This window comes from Phaethon lepturus, unplaced genomic scaffold (genome assembly GCF_000687285.1).
Source record: "Phaethon lepturus isolate BGI_N335 unplaced genomic scaffold, ASM68728v1 scaffold13686, whole genome shotgun sequence".
Lineage (NCBI taxonomy): Eukaryota > Metazoa > Chordata > Aves > Phaethontiformes > Phaethontidae > Phaethon > Phaethon lepturus.
The window spans coordinates 22,920-39,630 of record NW_010548361.1 but is presented as its reverse complement, the minus strand read 5'-3'; the positions used below and the strand labels follow the sequence as shown (position 1 = coordinate 39,630).

The window sequence follows — 16,711 nt, the reverse complement described above, 5'->3', positions numbered from 1 at the left end:
CGCTGCCAGGCTTCGTTCCGGGGTGGGGGGCGGGGGGCGGTCTGTCTGCTTTCGCTCTTCACGCCTTCATTTCCCCGGCAGAACCACGCGTGTGGTTTATATAGACGTATACTTTTATTTTATTTTTAATTTGAGCTCCATTTAATTTTGGTGGAGTCTTTCAGATTTATTTCCTTGGGTAGCTCCCGATAGCGTAACGGGAAAATATGCCCAGAGACCTTTTAGTCGCTCAGCAAAAGGTGCAATAAAGCGAGCTGAAGTAGCCAATCTGAATTTCTGTTTTGCCAAAGATAAAATTTTGTGGAACTTTGAAAATGCTCCTTTAAAAAAAATCTATAAAAGGAACAGTGTATTAACTCATCTTTCCTAGAAAGCATTACTTTGTTAAGTACTTTAAATATGTTCTGACATGTATACAGCTTCAGAGAACTTTTGTTTCTGTTTCCACAGAAAGAACCAACATGCAAAGTGGAAGGAAACCCAAAACTGCTCTTTTAACAAAAAAGTATTGGCTTTCTGCCTCTTTCACATGTTTTCGTTTTGCATCATAATGAAAGGAGCAGGATTATCTGATTCATTGAGGCAAAAATTGGGCATCATTTGCTGAAGATAAGATGAAAGAAGACTTGAATATATGTCTATACTCTATGACTATTAATTCAGACACACTTTTCACAAACAGAGGGGAATAGTGGTTAAAAACACTGCAGTTTCATCAAAAAGAGCTAATAGAGGATCTATGTTGATTTTTTTTTTTAATTAATGTTTTTCCTCCCCACTCTCCCATGAGTTCCAAAAGAGAAAGATGGAAAGACTGTGTAGGGAAATTGAGATAAGAGGAAGGCTGAAGACAATAACTTCAGTTTTGGAGTCTGTTTTCCAAGTTCTGTAAATTCCCTATTTCATCAAATATAACACATTGTTTTGAATAAATTCTATCGCTTTGTGATCAGCGGAGTTTTTGTCAGCTCTAGAAGTGGAATTTGACCTGATTGAAAGCTTTTTAAAAAAGTAAATGTATTACTCCGATTCCTTTTTTCAAGTCGAAGTTTTTCAAGTTATCAAGAGAGAGTGTTTCAGTCTCTTACACTGCACTGTCAACCTGTTTTATATGCATATCTTAGAGATTTTACTTTTTCCCTAAGTTTAGTATTTATGCTGTAGTGTTGTGTTTGAGAAAAGCGTGAACAGACAAGGCACCTGAGATTCAAGTTTTCAAGAGCCTTGTTAATTTCAGTGTCGTAGCTCAGATTACAAGTAATATCTTAGAGTATCTGTTAGAATGCACAGTACACGCTAAGTCTTTTCTCTTAAAAATATGCCTTAAGATGTTCATTTTTGTACTAACTGGATCCAAGTTTGATATCTAAACAGTGTGTTTTGCTAGGAGATGCATGCCTGGGGAAGAAGAGCTGCCTAATGGATCATGGCTCTGGTGTTCACGGGGCATACTTTATTTCTAGCATTAATGATGTTTGCGGTCTTGACTTTTGAAGAATCTGTAAGCAATTACTCTGATTGGGTGACTTTCGTAGAAAATGTAGATCAATACGAAAAACAGCGACTTGAAGGTCTTAGTGCTGAACAGAAGCTGAAAAAAACAGTTCTTCATCCAAGCTTGTATTTTGATGCTGAAGATGTCCACGCACTGAGGCAGAAGGCTCATACAAGCCATTCCCATCTATTTAGAGCCATCAGAAATGCAGTGATGGTTATGCTATCCAACCCATTATACTACCTACCTCCACCCAAGCATGTTGATTTTGCTGCAAAGTGGAATGAGATTTATGGTAACAATCTGCCACCTCTAGCATTTTATTGTTTGCTGTGCCCTGAAGATAAAACTGCATTTGATTTTGCCCTAGAATATATGGATAGAATGGCTGGCTACAAAAACTGGTTGGTTGAGAATGCACCTGGAGATGAAGTGCCACTCGGTCACTCCCTAACAGGATTTGCCACTGCTTTTGACTTCTTGTATAATTCACTGGAAAATGAGAGAAAGCAAAAATACCTGGAGAAGATCTGGTCTGTAAGCGAGGAAATGTATGAGTACTCAAAGGTTCGTTCCTGGGGAAAGCAGCTTCTCCATAATCACCAAGCAACCAATATGCTTGCTTTGCTTATTGGGGCTTTAGTTGCAGGGGTGGATAGAGGATCTCAAGCAAATATTTGGAAACACACTGTTGTTGATGTGATGGAGAAAACAATGTTTCTGCTCAATCATATTGTGGATGGGTCTTTGGATGAGGGAGTAGCTTATGGGAGTTACACAGCCAAGTCAGTAACCCAGTATGTTTTCCTGGCCCAGCGCCACTTTGGTATTAACAACTTGGAAAATAACTGGCTTAAAATGCACTTTTGGTTTTACTATGCCACTCTGTTACCAGGCTTTCAGAGGACTGTGGGCGTAGCAGATTCTAATTACAACTGGTTTTATGGTCCTGAGAGCCAACTGGTTTTCTTGGATAAGTTTATCATGAAGAATGGGGCTGGCAACTGGCTAGCACAGCAGATTAGAAAACACAGACCCAAGGATGGGCCAATGGTGCCGTCCACTGCACAGAGGTGGAGCACACTCCACACTGAATTTATATGGTACGCTGCCGAAATCACTCCTCAGCCACCTCCTGACTACAGTACTGCTAAAATGCATGTGTTTCCTAACTGGGGAGTTGTTACTTATGGGGCTGGATTGCCAAACAGTCAGACAAACACCTTTGTGTCCTTTAAGTCTGGAAAACTCGGTGGACGTGCTGTCTACGATATTGTTCACTTTCAACCATATGCCTGGGTTGATGGGTGGAGAAGTTTCAATCCGGGGCATGAACACCCCGATCAGAACTCTTTCACTTTTGCTCCCAATGGACAGGTGTTTGTATCTGAGGCTCTTTATGGACCTAAACTCAGCCACCTGAATAATGTCTTGGTCTTTGCTCCATCTCCTACGAGCCAGTGCAACCAGCCTTGGGAGGGACAGCTTGGTGAGTGTGCCCAGTGGCTGAAGTGGATTGGTGATGAGGTTGGAGACTCAACTGGAGAAATTATAACAGCCTCCCAGGCTGGAGATATGATGTTTGTGAGTGGTGAGGCGGTATCTGCTTACACATCAGCAATGAAATTGAAAAGCGTGTATCGCGTTTTGCTGCTCTTAAATTCTCAGACACTGTTAGTAGTAGACCATATTGAAAAGGAGGAAGACTCTCCTCTTAATTCCGTCAGTGCCTTTTTTCATAATCTCGACATTGATTTCAAATACATACCCTATAAATTTAAGAACAAATACAATGGAGCTATGATGGATGTGTGGGATGCCCACTACAAGATGTTTTGGTTTGATTATCATGGGAGTAGTCCTGTTGCTAGGATACAGGAGGCAGAACAAGCTGCTGAATTCAAAAAGCGATGGACTCAGTTTGTAAATGTTACCTTTCCAATGAAAAACACGCTTACAAGGATTGTTTATCTTTTCTATGGCCCATATGTCAATGTTTCTAACTGCAGACTCATAGATAATGCAAAATCTGGATTTCAGATTTCACTCAGTGTCAACAACACTGAAAATATCATCTCTGTTGTGACTGAATATCAGAATTTAAAGACGAGGTTTGATTACTTGGGATTTGGAGGTTTTGCCAAAGTAGTTCACGAAAACAAAGTGATCAAGTTTGGTCTAGGTACTGAATCTGTGGAAAAACAGATAAAAAATAATAGGGTGATTTTCCCATTTGGATTCAAAGTGAACATAATTGCAGGGTTAATTTTGGGTGTTAGTTTGGTCATACTGGCTTTTCAGTGGCGGTTTTACATATCCTTCAGTAAAATGTTGCGTTGGATCTTGATACTGGTTGTCACACTGTGGCTTATTGAATTGGTGGATGTGTGGAGCATGTGTACTCAGCCCATCTGTGCAAAATGGAGCAGTGACATGACAAGGCTAGAACATGATAAAGGCAATAAAGCCAAACAATTAGAAGGAAACCCTGTTGTTTTGCCAGATGTTATCATTACTTCACTTCCCGCTTCTGGTGCAGAAATTTTAAAACAGCTTTTTTTCAATAGCAGTGACTTCTTATATGTCAGGATACCTACACCCTATCTCGAAATTCCTGAGACGGAATTTGAAATTGATTCCTTTGTAGATCCATGTGAATGGAAAGTTTCTGATGTCCAGAATGGTCATTTTCATCTTATCCAAGGGTGGATCCAGTCTCTAGTTCGAGGCACAAAGTTACATTTACAAAACATTCACTTATATGAAACCAGTAGAAGTAAAACTGCTCAGCATTCTGCCATAAGCAAGGACAAAAAGAAAAGATCCAAAAAGAGAGAATCACTGTCAGAGCAAAGAAGCAGGGCAAGAGGGAGTCAAGATAAAGATGCTGAATATATTAGGGAACTGAGAAGGCATCTCATTTATTATCCTAATGCACGACCTGTGCTTAGTTTAAGTAGTGGGAGCTGGACATTAAAGCTTCCCTTTTTCCAGGAAATCCTAGGACCGTCAATGAGAGCATTATATGTAGTAAGGGACCCACGGGCATGGATCTATTCAATGTTGTACAAAAATAAGCCAAGCCTTTACTCCTTGAAAAATGTTCCACAACACTTGGCTGCAATGTTTAAAGGGGAGAATGGTAAAGGCAAATGTAGTTTAAATGAAGGCTATGCCTTTGAATATGAATCGTTAAGAAAAGAACTTTCAAATTCTAATTCAAACGCTGTTTCTGTGTTGTCCTATTTATGGCTAACAAACACAGCAGCAGCACTGAGAATAAATGGGGACCTACAGCCAACAAATTATCAGCTGGTCAAGTTTGAAGATATCGTAAGCTTTCCTCAGAAGACGGCTGAAACAATTTTTGCTTTTCTTGGTATTCCTCTTCCTCCTGCTAGCTTAAACCAAATATTATTTGCCACCTCCACCAGTCTTTTCTATCTTCCTTATGAAGGGGAAATTTCACCAAGTAGCATTCACGCCTGGAAACAAAACATGCCCAATGAAGAGATTAGACGGATTGAAGATATCTGTTGTTCTCTAATGGACCACTTAGGATACCCAAAGTTTATAGAATAAATGCTGCTGGTCAGCAGAAATTTGCACTAATGATCTCTGACTCCCAGTTTGTGGATAAATATTAGAGAAGTTTGTTTATTCTTGTAAAATGTGTACAGTCTGCTACTTTCAAAGAGATTATTTTAAGAAAAAAATAGTTGTTATTGCAAGTGTGAGGGTTTTTGTTGGGGTTTTTTTGTTTGTTTTTTAAAAAAACAAACTTGTAACTACTTTTGCTGCCTTTAAAAAAAAATTTGTGTGAACCTTTACAGAACTACCAGCTGGGGACTCTATAGCTCAGGGGATTAGTAATAGAATATGGAGCTTTTCACCTCCAGCTCACCAGTTTGACTCCAGCCCAAGTGGATAGTTCCTGAAAGTACTTACCATCTGATGACTGTATGATGGCTTATATGAAATTAAACTGGTTAAACTGGCTCAGTTCCCAGTGGTGATAATTACACCACTTGGACAGGTTTACTGATGCATTCTGTCTGTCTCTCACTGGTCACTAGAGTGGTGCAAAGTAAAAATAAGATGAGGTTTAAGGCTGTTCAGCATCCCTGCAGTAGGAGGAAACAGAACATTTGAGTGAATCTAGTTCCTTATTTACAGTCTCAGCAGACAGGCCAGGACTGGAATGACGTGGATATCGAATATTATTTTAGTATGTCATCCCTTCGGCTCAGAGATGTGGCATTTATGTTGGGTTTTGTGCTTCGATGGAAGAGAATACTTCCTTCTCCTGACAATGTGGTACAACGTGAGCCTGAAGTAAACTACACAGAGGAAAAGAAATAGGACAAAAATCTAAGAAACTAACAAGACCTTCCAAACAAACAGTTAAATTTGGAGAAGATTTTGTGTAGTTTTGACCTGCCTCAACATAATTTAATTTTGAAGATTGTTAACGTCTTGGCTCCTTGCACTGATTTGTCTTGTACCTCTTGACTAAGAGGTTCTGCAAGGTTTTTCTCTTTTTGAGTGATACTCTTCCATCCTTTTTTGTTGTAACACATTTCTCTGCTGATTCTGGTGCATAATTTCACTGAGGCCAGTACAAATATTTGATGTCATTGTCAATGGCTTATTGTTGATGTCTGCATAAAATGGCCATCTGAGATTCAGAAGATTTTAAATAAATCTCCAGGTCTGTGTTGCTGAGGGATGTTTTGCTTTTCTGTATAATGAATTTTGAAGGACTGCCATTGTTAACTGCAGGTCTTCTTTCAAAGAGGGGAGAAATCTGAAAATCACCCATCCCTTAGCCACCTGACATTTGAGTGATGTTTCTCTGCAGTAAACTATTTCCAAAGTTGTCTGGTTTTTATCATGACTGGTGTTTCTTTTACATGGTGCTATAATATGATATTGGTTTGGAAACAGATAGGCTTGATAGGATAGATGTGTCTTTGTCACAGCTTATTTTCTTCTTGGGTCACACTCTTTGTTGGCACATGCCCGTGAAGAAAAAAACCCTCCTATTTCCCAATTTAAATTTCTCAGCATTCTTTGGAAATGCATGCATACTGTAAATGTCTGCAGATGTGTAAATCAGATCACAAGGAGACATCTATTTCCTTTACCATCTGTTTTTTATTACAAATGGAATTGTCGTAAAATACGCTTCAGCTGGTTTGTGGGAGCTGGGATCAGAGTTTTGGCTTATTATATTGGAATATGCATGTTATTACTGTTTATTTGGGTGGTAAGCATTAGACAATGTCAAAAGTGCAGTGAGTTTCTTTGTACAGATTACAGGTACCCTTGCTGATTTTTAATATAGAGGAGTTCTTGCCTTTCCTTCCAATCTTACTATTACGTCCCTGTCTTACCCTGCTGTCTTATCCCTCCCATGCATACACTTCACATCCTTTGGAGCATGTTGCAGTATCTCATTATGACCTAGATAAAAGTAGTTCTTTCTTGGCCAGTCATTAGTATGTCAAAATAGGCATTTAACGTGATAAAGCTATTGATATCTTGTGGTCTCACGAACCATAACTTAGCTGTCATTTACTAGCAGCAGGTTTTTTCCACCTTTAGTCCTAGGTCTCACCCCTGGCTAGGTGGAATGTTGTGCTAAAGGAAATATTAAACAAGTTAATATAGATTGACATGTTACTGAAACTTTGGTTTCCAAATATCATTCTCTCAAGCTGGCTGCTCTCTGAAGCCATTTTTGATCATATGTTAAAAAAAATATACATATTGGTGTCTGTACAGTCTGTATTTGACAGAGTAAGTTTCAGCATTTGCCTTCTGTTTCCAGGATTTACACTCTAGAATCAGAAGAAGCAAAAAGGCTTTTCTCCATCAGATGTTCTAGGGCAGCTGAAGGGAAGAATTAAGACTGACTGTGTATTTGTAGAAGTAGAAAGAGATGTTTAAATCCCTTCCTGAAAGTGACATATGGTATGCCACAGTAGCCTATAAACCAATTTTTTGTTTGTTTTTGAGGAGTTAGGGTGGACAGAATCATTTGTCAAGAGCATCATCTGTGCTGCTTTTGGAATACAAGGTATCCCATGCACTTCATAATAGCATCGTTGCTGTCATTAATCAGGTGCAAGATTTAGGAAGTATTTCTTTTCTGCACTATACTTTCCTGGTTCAAAGAAGGCATAATCTATTATTCAGATTTCATTGCATTGTGTGTTCCTTATGTAAATGTAAAAAGGTGGAAGAGAACTCTGTTCTTTATTTTTAGATCTTGTTGTGAGGACAAATGCATTAAAATCATTATGCTAAAAATATGTAAAAGGAAAAGCAGTGTCTTTGAAAGCAACAGGGTAGGAATGCCTAAGGTATGACAAGTCTCCGATTTTCAAGCAAATCATTGTTTTGTTGAGTTTTAGATTATAAGTTACGTGACCCTTGACCAAAATTAGTACCAGACAGGAGGTATCCCAGCTATGGAGCTAAATGACTTTGTGTTGAGATTGTGGCCTACCTGTATGAATAGCAACCCAAGACACAGCAGAAAGCTGAATAAACATGCATAAGGTTGATGAGAATGCCCATTAAAAGATGCAGATCTGTGACTTTGAAGAATATATTTCAGTGGCACCATCCATAAAATGGAGAAGCAGGAATACCGTGGAGGTCTGGTGATAAAAAAGTAAAAAATAGACTTGCCTTTGTCTATTGAAAGATAAATTCCAATTTTAGGTCTGTGCTGACCTTAAGTCAAATTGGTCACTAAATAAATCTTTTTTTTTTTTTCTTATGTAAGTGTTCCCAATGAGACTAGTTTGTCTCCATGTATGAAGAATACGAGTGCAATTTTATAATATGAAATGATTTTGTGGATGTCTAGAGTTATCCTCAAAATTCTTTTCTGTTGCTATCATCCAGAGGAAGAATGGTCACTACATAGACACAGACCCTTTTCCATACAGTAATGTTTAAGGCTGTCAGTAAAATTTAAGAATTGCTAGACCTCTTTGAAAAGCATGTCTGTTTAGGTACATTGTATTGAAGAGTATTCTGGCATTTTCAGTTACACTTTCATAAAGATGCTCATGAAAACTAGTCTCAGTACTTTATCTTAACTTGCTTCCTTTATCTCCCTCTGTTAAATGTTGGTAAATCTTTGTACTATATTGTGATTTGAACTGTCCAATTATGAGAGCGCTAAGACTGACATATTTATAAAAGGCAGGCTTTATTTAAATGCTTACATCTCTGAATCATATTGGGAAGCCTAAGAAAAATAAATGCCAAGGAAAACATTTCAGTTATTTACTTATTCATAACTAAGTGACATTGGCCCTAGGGAGATGCACATGGGTCTTGGCATTCAGAGTTCTATCAAATTGCATGGATCTATAGTCTCTGAGCATATCTAAATGCCTCTATTGCTCCCAGTAGGCTTTTTCCAAGAGCTATGTCTGTGGAGATGAGCCTCAGTGTCATGGCCAAGTTGGTTCCTTTCACCCTCTTAGCACACAGCTGGCATGCAGTCCTCATCAGATTTGTGTTTGAACAGTTAATTTCTCAGATGCAGGGTTGACTTTCTGCACAAGATCCTCAGTTATAAGTAAAATATATGGCACAATTCATTTGACAGTGTAATACTATTCTAATAGTTAAATGATAGAAATCAAGCAAAAAATGCATATCAGGTTTTATAAAGTTATTGGTAACTGATTTGTAAAGCTGCAGTCATTGATCAGGTTTATTTTTAACCATAACGGTTTCACTTGCTGTTGAAACTTAATGATGTGACTGCTAGGGGAGTTCTGGCTCTGCCTGACTGTCAATTATTTCCATTATTAGTCTTAGAGACACTATTTATCTGATGAACATGAACATACATAATCTGGAATATAATACTGCATTTGCTAAAAAGATTTGAAGTGGACAGTTCAAGATTAAGGATAAAAATATGTTACTTCAATATTTCAGTAAGTTACAAAAATTAGTGCTTTTGTGAGCGGCCCATGTGTTGGCTTCCACGTGTCAGAATATTTTATAATTAGAAACTGTGATATTTATTTAGGTGACTTAGACGTAATTTATCAAATGATTTCTTTTTAACTACACCTAAAATTATGTTCTTCAAGAGGATAAGTACTGGATCTTAACACTTTTATGGTCAGAGTATCGATCATAAACTTTCCTTCCTTTCTCTGGACTCCCTTTTAGCTTTGGTTCAGATTAAAACCTTTGTTTAAATCTCATCATGAATGGTCTATTTTCTGAGTGAGGAGTCTGGAGACTCATAGTCTCAAAATCCATTTCATTGCATTTCAGTGTGAAATATCATGGACTACAAGTCATGGATCAAATTGTTATTTGATGAAAAAAGGAAATGCATTTGAATAATGTAAAAAATATTAATTGCTCTGTAACCCTAATTAAAGCTACCTGTAGGCTGTCTGATACATTTATAAACTCAGAAAAGGAGGTATAGAAACAAACAGATAATGTTTGTCAAAACGATGTACAAAGCACCGTTTCAAATATCAGGATTTTCTTTAGGGAGGAGAAATTTGCTAATACGTGATCTACACTATTCTCATAAAGGATGTGAATGGGTAATCTTGCGCTGTCTCAGAAACTACGTAATAATGGGAAAGTGCTGTTTCACATCACTGAAATGATACTGTTTTAAATTAATCTAATCTATACATCTTTTGAGCTGACAATACGCTGAGTTATGTGTGATGTAGAACAGTCTGATTTCATCCACACCAGCCTAACACAGAATAATTTCTGAAAGTTTCTTCATCTATGCTAATGTAAACTCAACGTTTACTTTACTGTCTTTACTGAGAAAGGTATTGCGGTGTTTATAAACATGACCTGAATTCATCTATCTCACATTAGGTAATTTAACTTTCACACCTAAATAAGGAGTGTTGTCCCTCTAGAATCAATGGAAAGTGAGTGTCACCTTCAAAGGTGAATCAGGCATTGCTTACCTCTTTGTAAATCCTCAAAAGCCAAGGGTGACCAAACTTTTACTTTAGATGCCCACTGAAAGGCCTTGAAGGAAGTGGGGTGAGTTTGGCTTTAAATGTGTATGGTCTTACATCTAAGTAGATTTCTGTGTCTGAGCAGTTCTAGTGCATAAGCTGTCCAAACAAAATTTTATGAAACATCCTGCATAAAATAAAACTATTGTTAGTAAAATAATACGTTTGTGTTATCCTTTTTTTTTTTTTTCCCCTCAAATTATTTCATGACTTAGGATATCACAAAACTTTGTGATGTGGTCAAGTGTATATACTTAAATTTTCAAAATATTGCTATTTTTGTTTGTTTTGAATATGGGAGCCACTGTTATCTTTCAGAAAGTATTGATGGCAAAACCTGATTCTGTCTGCCCTCGGATGCACAGTAAGTATGTTTGGTGTTAAGTAAAAGATCACAAAATAGCTGTATTCCTAAAACAAAAAGGGTGATTTTCTGCTCAGTCCTCAGGAACTGGACAACTGGTACAATCCATAATTTTGAAGTTACTTAGTCCATAAACACTGTAGCTATATGTAAATTGTATATTTAGAGTAGTGGCTCTTCTATAGCCTGGGAACTATACCCAGGAATTTTTTTTGAGACTGATATTTGGCCCAGAGACCATTCTAACAACTTAACGGCTCAAGTAAAAAAGTTCTAGCAGCCATCAATGTTCTCTTCTGTGTTTAATTTAAAAAACAAAAGCAAGCCACATAATCAAGTTAACTGGAATAACTGTAGCCCTCTGGATCTCTCTTACTGAACGTGGGCAGGCACAGGCACTATCTGTCAGATCCAGAGGCACAGGTAGTTCAGCATCCTTATTGCTGCAGAGGTCTATAACGCATTGCAGGGGCATCTGAGCTGGAGCTAGTTTCCTGCAGCAGAGTTTTACAGGTTTAACTAACTGATTTTTTTTGTCCATTTAATTTAGCAGAAGGTGCTTGGGATGTATCTTAAATATAAGACCTGATTCTATCTCTCCTGTGAACTTCAGCATGTTGTAAAGCGAAGGTTTGCATGCCTTTAAGTCTTGATGAGGTTATATTTAGCTATGAAATAGGTTTAATGCTGGTTTTTTTCTGGAGGGTGTTCGCCCTGTGCCTTCTCTGTTAGTGGCTGCTCAGTTATTTTGCAGCTGGTGGGTGGTATGTGCTTACTCTCTGTAGCTCATCCTAGGTCTTGTCACTGTACTTTCACAAGTAGTTGTTTTTTTTTCTTTTAATCTTCTGAATCTTGAACCCAACTTTGACTTTTGGGAGAGTTGCATAGAAAATGCCTATTATGATAAGAGCAACAAGGTGTGGTGTAAACGGATGTTGCTGTCTGTTGCAAATTCTGTGACAAGATTTGTCTCCAGCTATTTTCTGAAGGGGTGTTCAAAGTGAATAAATCCAATGTACAAAACTGAGAGGAAACTAATACCAAGAATATGAAAAAAGGCAGGCTGTCAGATATAACAAACGAATGCTTGTTTTTCTGAAAGACATTAATATTTTCACTCTTAATTGCTTTTCTAAGAGAGGAGTTGCTTGCATTTTCTTTGGTGGTTTTTTAGACCTTTTTGTGTTTCCATCCTACAGCTTGCCTAGAAATAGATTTTATCCTATGTTTTCTGAATCTTAGTTTGAAGTGTTAATTTTTGGTACATTTTCTTGAACCTTCTGTTGTGTTTCAGGATGTTTCAGTCTATTCTTTTCATAAATTACATCCTACAGATGCCACTTGATTTCAAGAAACGTAATCTCAGACCTGGCGAGGACTAAGATCCTAGGACACAGAAATGAACTGAGAAACAGGAAAAACAAAATGTTATGCTGCTGAAGAGAATAGACTTGAAAGCCTGTCTTGGAATATTTAATGAGCTGCCTTATCATGCATTATGAATGCCTGAATAACGGACTTTATTATTCACTTTAACTGATGAGCTGAACATTGTCTGTTTCAAATTACCATAAGAGTACTGATGGAAAGATAAGTTAAATGGAACTTCTGTTTGGATGTATTTTGATTTTCTTTTTTTTTCTTCTTCAAAGCAGTGCTATTCTTTTGTACTCCCAAGCTGGGTTAATTTGTCACTAGATAGCTATTACCCAGGGTAGCTCTATAATAACATTGTTGCCACCAAAGGATGCTTTTCAATGAGAGGGTGCAGCTTTACCTGCTGGGTATAGATTCAATACTGATGGTTTCTCAACTGCCAGCATCCTTTGGTGATGCATTTGAAAGAAAGGTAACTTCTGTAATAAAGAATTGTTTCATGTTAAAGAACGGACTGCACTGTTGCTGAACAGAATAGAGATGATGTGAAAACATGCACATCGTAGACAGTCAGAATACTATCAGTTAGTCATGGTTAAGCCAGTCTTGTAATTAGCCGATTAGTGATTAACTAACCTTCATGACCCTCTTTAACTGCAGGCTGGGCTAAGATCTATTTCTCTTCGTTTGCCAAAAGAAAAGAGCAAGACTATACAAAGATACCCTGGCTGTGTTGATTTTTTTTTAAGCTGCTGTCACATGAATGTATGTCTGTACCTCTAAATTGCTCCAGGGTGCATTTGCAAATCTTACATAATGAATGATCCTGTTGACTTCAGTGTGCAGGAATTTACCAGTTTTATTCCATCTTTCTCTGATAATAGCCACGCCTTTAGTACCTTTAACACAAAGTGAATAGAAAGAATGATTAGTAAAAAGCCAAGCTAGACAATAAAGAAAAAACTCTGGTATTCATTGTTCACAGATTGTTGAAAGTGTTTGCCAGCAATCTGCTTCATCTGCATTTAGTTCAGTTGACTGTGCATAGCAACACACTCATAGCATCCTTTGCAGAATCTCCCTTGAGAAGTTTATAACTTAAAGGTACAGTTTTAAACAGCTAATATATATCTCATTGCCTTAGTGTCCCTTAAATTAAACTAGGTGAAATTTTCATTTTGGTTTAAAGCTGCAAGGTAAATGAAAGGAAAAAAAAGTTCTTCAAGTGCCTTTTAAATTTAAATATAAATAGATAATTTATAAAAGAAAGATGTTCAAATGCTATTAAAGTTTTTTCAAAAAACCTGTAGGATCAATTTAGCAGAACTGCCATTAAGTGTATTATTAAATCATTACTATTCATACTCCATAATGTATCCTGCAAAACAGGTACAAATTTGACCAAGTTGCTTTTGTTGGGCTTCTGAAACAGGATCAGCTAGAATTAACTGAAAACAGATGTAATAACCTCCTGAAAAGGTAGTCTTCCCTTATTTAGATACCTTGCAGTTACTCGTGTACTTACTGACTTTTATTTCATGTTATCAGTGAAGATTTAGTAACTCAATTTTCGTTTTATTTTTTGTTACTATTACAGGTGTATTATTAGTATTAAGGGTGAGAGCACTGGGAGAAATTGTCCATAACTTTAAAGATCTCATAGTCTAAATGGTAAATAACTATTAGCATCTATATCTTAGAGATTAAAAGTCCAGTAACTTACATAACTTACGTAGATAATTCTATGGGTGTAATGGAAGTTGAATTTAAATAGCTCGAATCTCAGTCTGCTTCTATGAATCACGTGCCATTTATCCTTAAACATAGTCGTTTGCAGTATAGAATCATAGAGTCATAGAATCATTTAGGTTGGAAAAGACCCTTAAGATCATCAAGTCCAACCGTTACCCTAACACAGCCAAGGCCACCTAAACTATGTCCCCAAGCACCACATCTACACATCTTTTAAATATCTCCAGGGATGGTGACTCAGCCACATCTTTTAAATATCTCCAGGGATGGTGACTCAGCCGCTCCCTTGGGCAGCCTGTTCCAGTGTTTGATAACCCCTTCCGTGAAGAAATTTTTCTTAGTATCTAGTCTAAACTTCCCCTGGTGCAACTTGAGGCTGTTTCCTCTTGCCCTATCACTTATTACATGGGAGAAGAGAACGACATGCACCTCGCTACAACCTCCTTTCAGGTAGTTGTAGAGAGCGATAAGGCCTCCCTTCAGCCTCCTCTTCTCCAGGCTAAACCACCCCAGTTCCCTCAGCTGCTCCTCATAAGTCTTGTGCTCCAGACCCCTCACCAGCTTCGTTGCTCTTCCTTGGAAACGCTCCAGCACCTCAATGGCTTTCTTGTAGTGAGGGGTTTCTTGGTCTTCTGGCTAAGATCAAGTGTAGTATAGTGCAGTGTAGTGTATATACTGTGCATGCATATCATCAAATTCATAAGGGCCTGCTAACTTTGGGAGAGAGTGAAAATGCTGCAAAGCAAGCAATGTGTGCGATATGGAACTAAGTCTTACACAGAAAATGTATGCAGTGAAGTGCAGAGAGATTTTAAGGTGATGAAAGCTCTTGGCAAATACACTGAATTTGCTCTGAATTTAGAACTTAAACCAGACTCACATATATGAAGCTTACTGGAAAATGTTTAGGTTGTGGCTTATGTTTTCCTTGCAAATGAAGCATTTCTTTTTTCCTGTTGTGACTTTTTTGCTGAAAGTGTTCTGAGACTGACCATCCTTTGTTTCTCTTTTTTTTTTTTTATGCTGAGTAGTTTTCCTGTAATACTTTTATTTATCTATTTTAAGAAAGATTTATTTGTTTGTCAAGAGTGAATTTGATGAACTGTTTCATTACTTTTTCCTTCTGCTGCTTTAAAAATGAAAATTATACTTTCAGGCATTTTGTGAAAGAATCTATCAGAATTTCTTAAAGTCACAAATTAGAGAAAGTAGTCAGAATATAACTGTGGTTGCAAACTACAACAAACACTTCAAAATGTCTTCTTATACCAACAAAAAGAAGCATAAGAACCTAACCTCATATTCTTTACAGCAAATTTATTGATATAATTGTATCATTTATGTTGAAATTACCCCAATTTTTATTTAAAATTTAACACCATTACCTTCATCAAAACAAATATATATAGTTTACAATTATAATTATTATTTTTATTAATAGCTCCCAACTGGAATTCTGTTGTAGTCCAAATCTTCAGCAATATCTCTTGTTTGTGATTTCAAAGTTGTGATTTCAACTGTGACAAGAGTGGACGACAATTTAATAGGTTTCTTGCTCTAAGGCAAAATCTGTTCATAGCACTTAAAACACTGCCAAACACATCAAGAAAATTTAATTTAACAATATCTTGTCATATTTTATTCCTGCAGATCTTATTTATGAGTGAAGGTTGCATATTCTCCTTTCATTTTGATAGTAAAATTCATGCATCTAGTAAGTTCACCTGTACATTAACTTACATGTGCCCCTCCAAAATTTGCAGACAGACAGATTTCTAATAAGGCTACTCCTTTCTTCTTTCAGTAATGTTTAAATTTGGTTATTGTCCAGAGAGCATTGAATTTAAAGAAACAGGAGCTAAGCTATTTTAAATGTCTTTAGCATATTGTCTGTACTGGTTACATCTCTCTTGACTTTGAGTTACAAGGGTACTTCTCTGAAAAGAAAACCTCAGTGATACCTGAAATCTATGCCATTGTAATCCTGTTAAATAGAAACATTTCCTACGTGATGGACATTCTAGAGATCCTACAGGAAGTGCTATGGTGTTTTACATTAGCACATCATATTAAACATTACTTCTGGACTCAAGAGTACTCCTTATATTTTGCATTCAGTACCAACAGAGGATATATGGTAGTTTAACAACAATGGACCATTCAATTCTTACTGCAAAATGATTGTAAAAGTGGCCTAAGTTCTTTGCCCCGGAGATTAGTATGTCAGAAGTAGATGCTTTTCGTATCAAAATGAGATCTCTGACTCTTAGACCATGAATATCAAGGCACAACATAACTTCTCATGCTGCTCTTATGTCGTCGTCTTGTTAGGATGAAGTGATAGGATGTTCTTTGATGCCCTGGCACCAAGACAAAAGCATCTCAAGAAGAAAAAATAGTATTTTTAATCAATAGATAGTAATATATAGCAGGCTTTCCCAATAACTACTTTTCTTGCCTGAATGTATATAGAATTACATTTCACTGGGGTATGTATTTCTAACTGAGGTCAGTATCTGCTGGCACTAGGAAAACCTGATGACATGCTAGCTCATATTATGCATTGACAGATGAGGTAGTCATCACAGGGTAGACTATAGCCTAGAGTTTTTCATTGGTTGCATTTTAGTATCACCGAAAGATACACTGTAAATAGGTTCTTTTTATTGTGCTCACAGG

The 16,711-nt window shown here is 37.2% G+C and overlaps 1 protein-coding gene across 1 annotated transcript; it reads left to right on the top strand.

Annotated features, from left to right (window-relative positions):
- Positions 1–1,426: 1,426 nt before the first annotated feature.
- On the top strand, positions 1,427–5,077 carry DSEL (dermatan sulfate epimerase-like). The gene has a single exon (XM_010289937.1). The coding sequence runs from the start codon at positions 1,427–1,429 to the stop codon at positions 5,075–5,077; it is 3,651 nt and encodes a 1,216-aa protein (XP_010288239.1).
- The last annotated feature ends 11,634 nt before the right edge of the window (positions 5,078–16,711 follow it).

What these genes read in the sequence shown, in the direction of transcription:
- DSEL (XM_010289937.1), top strand. Translation starts at nt 1,427, where the DNA reads ATGGCTCTGGTGTTCACGGGGCATACTTTATTTCTAGCATTAATGATG.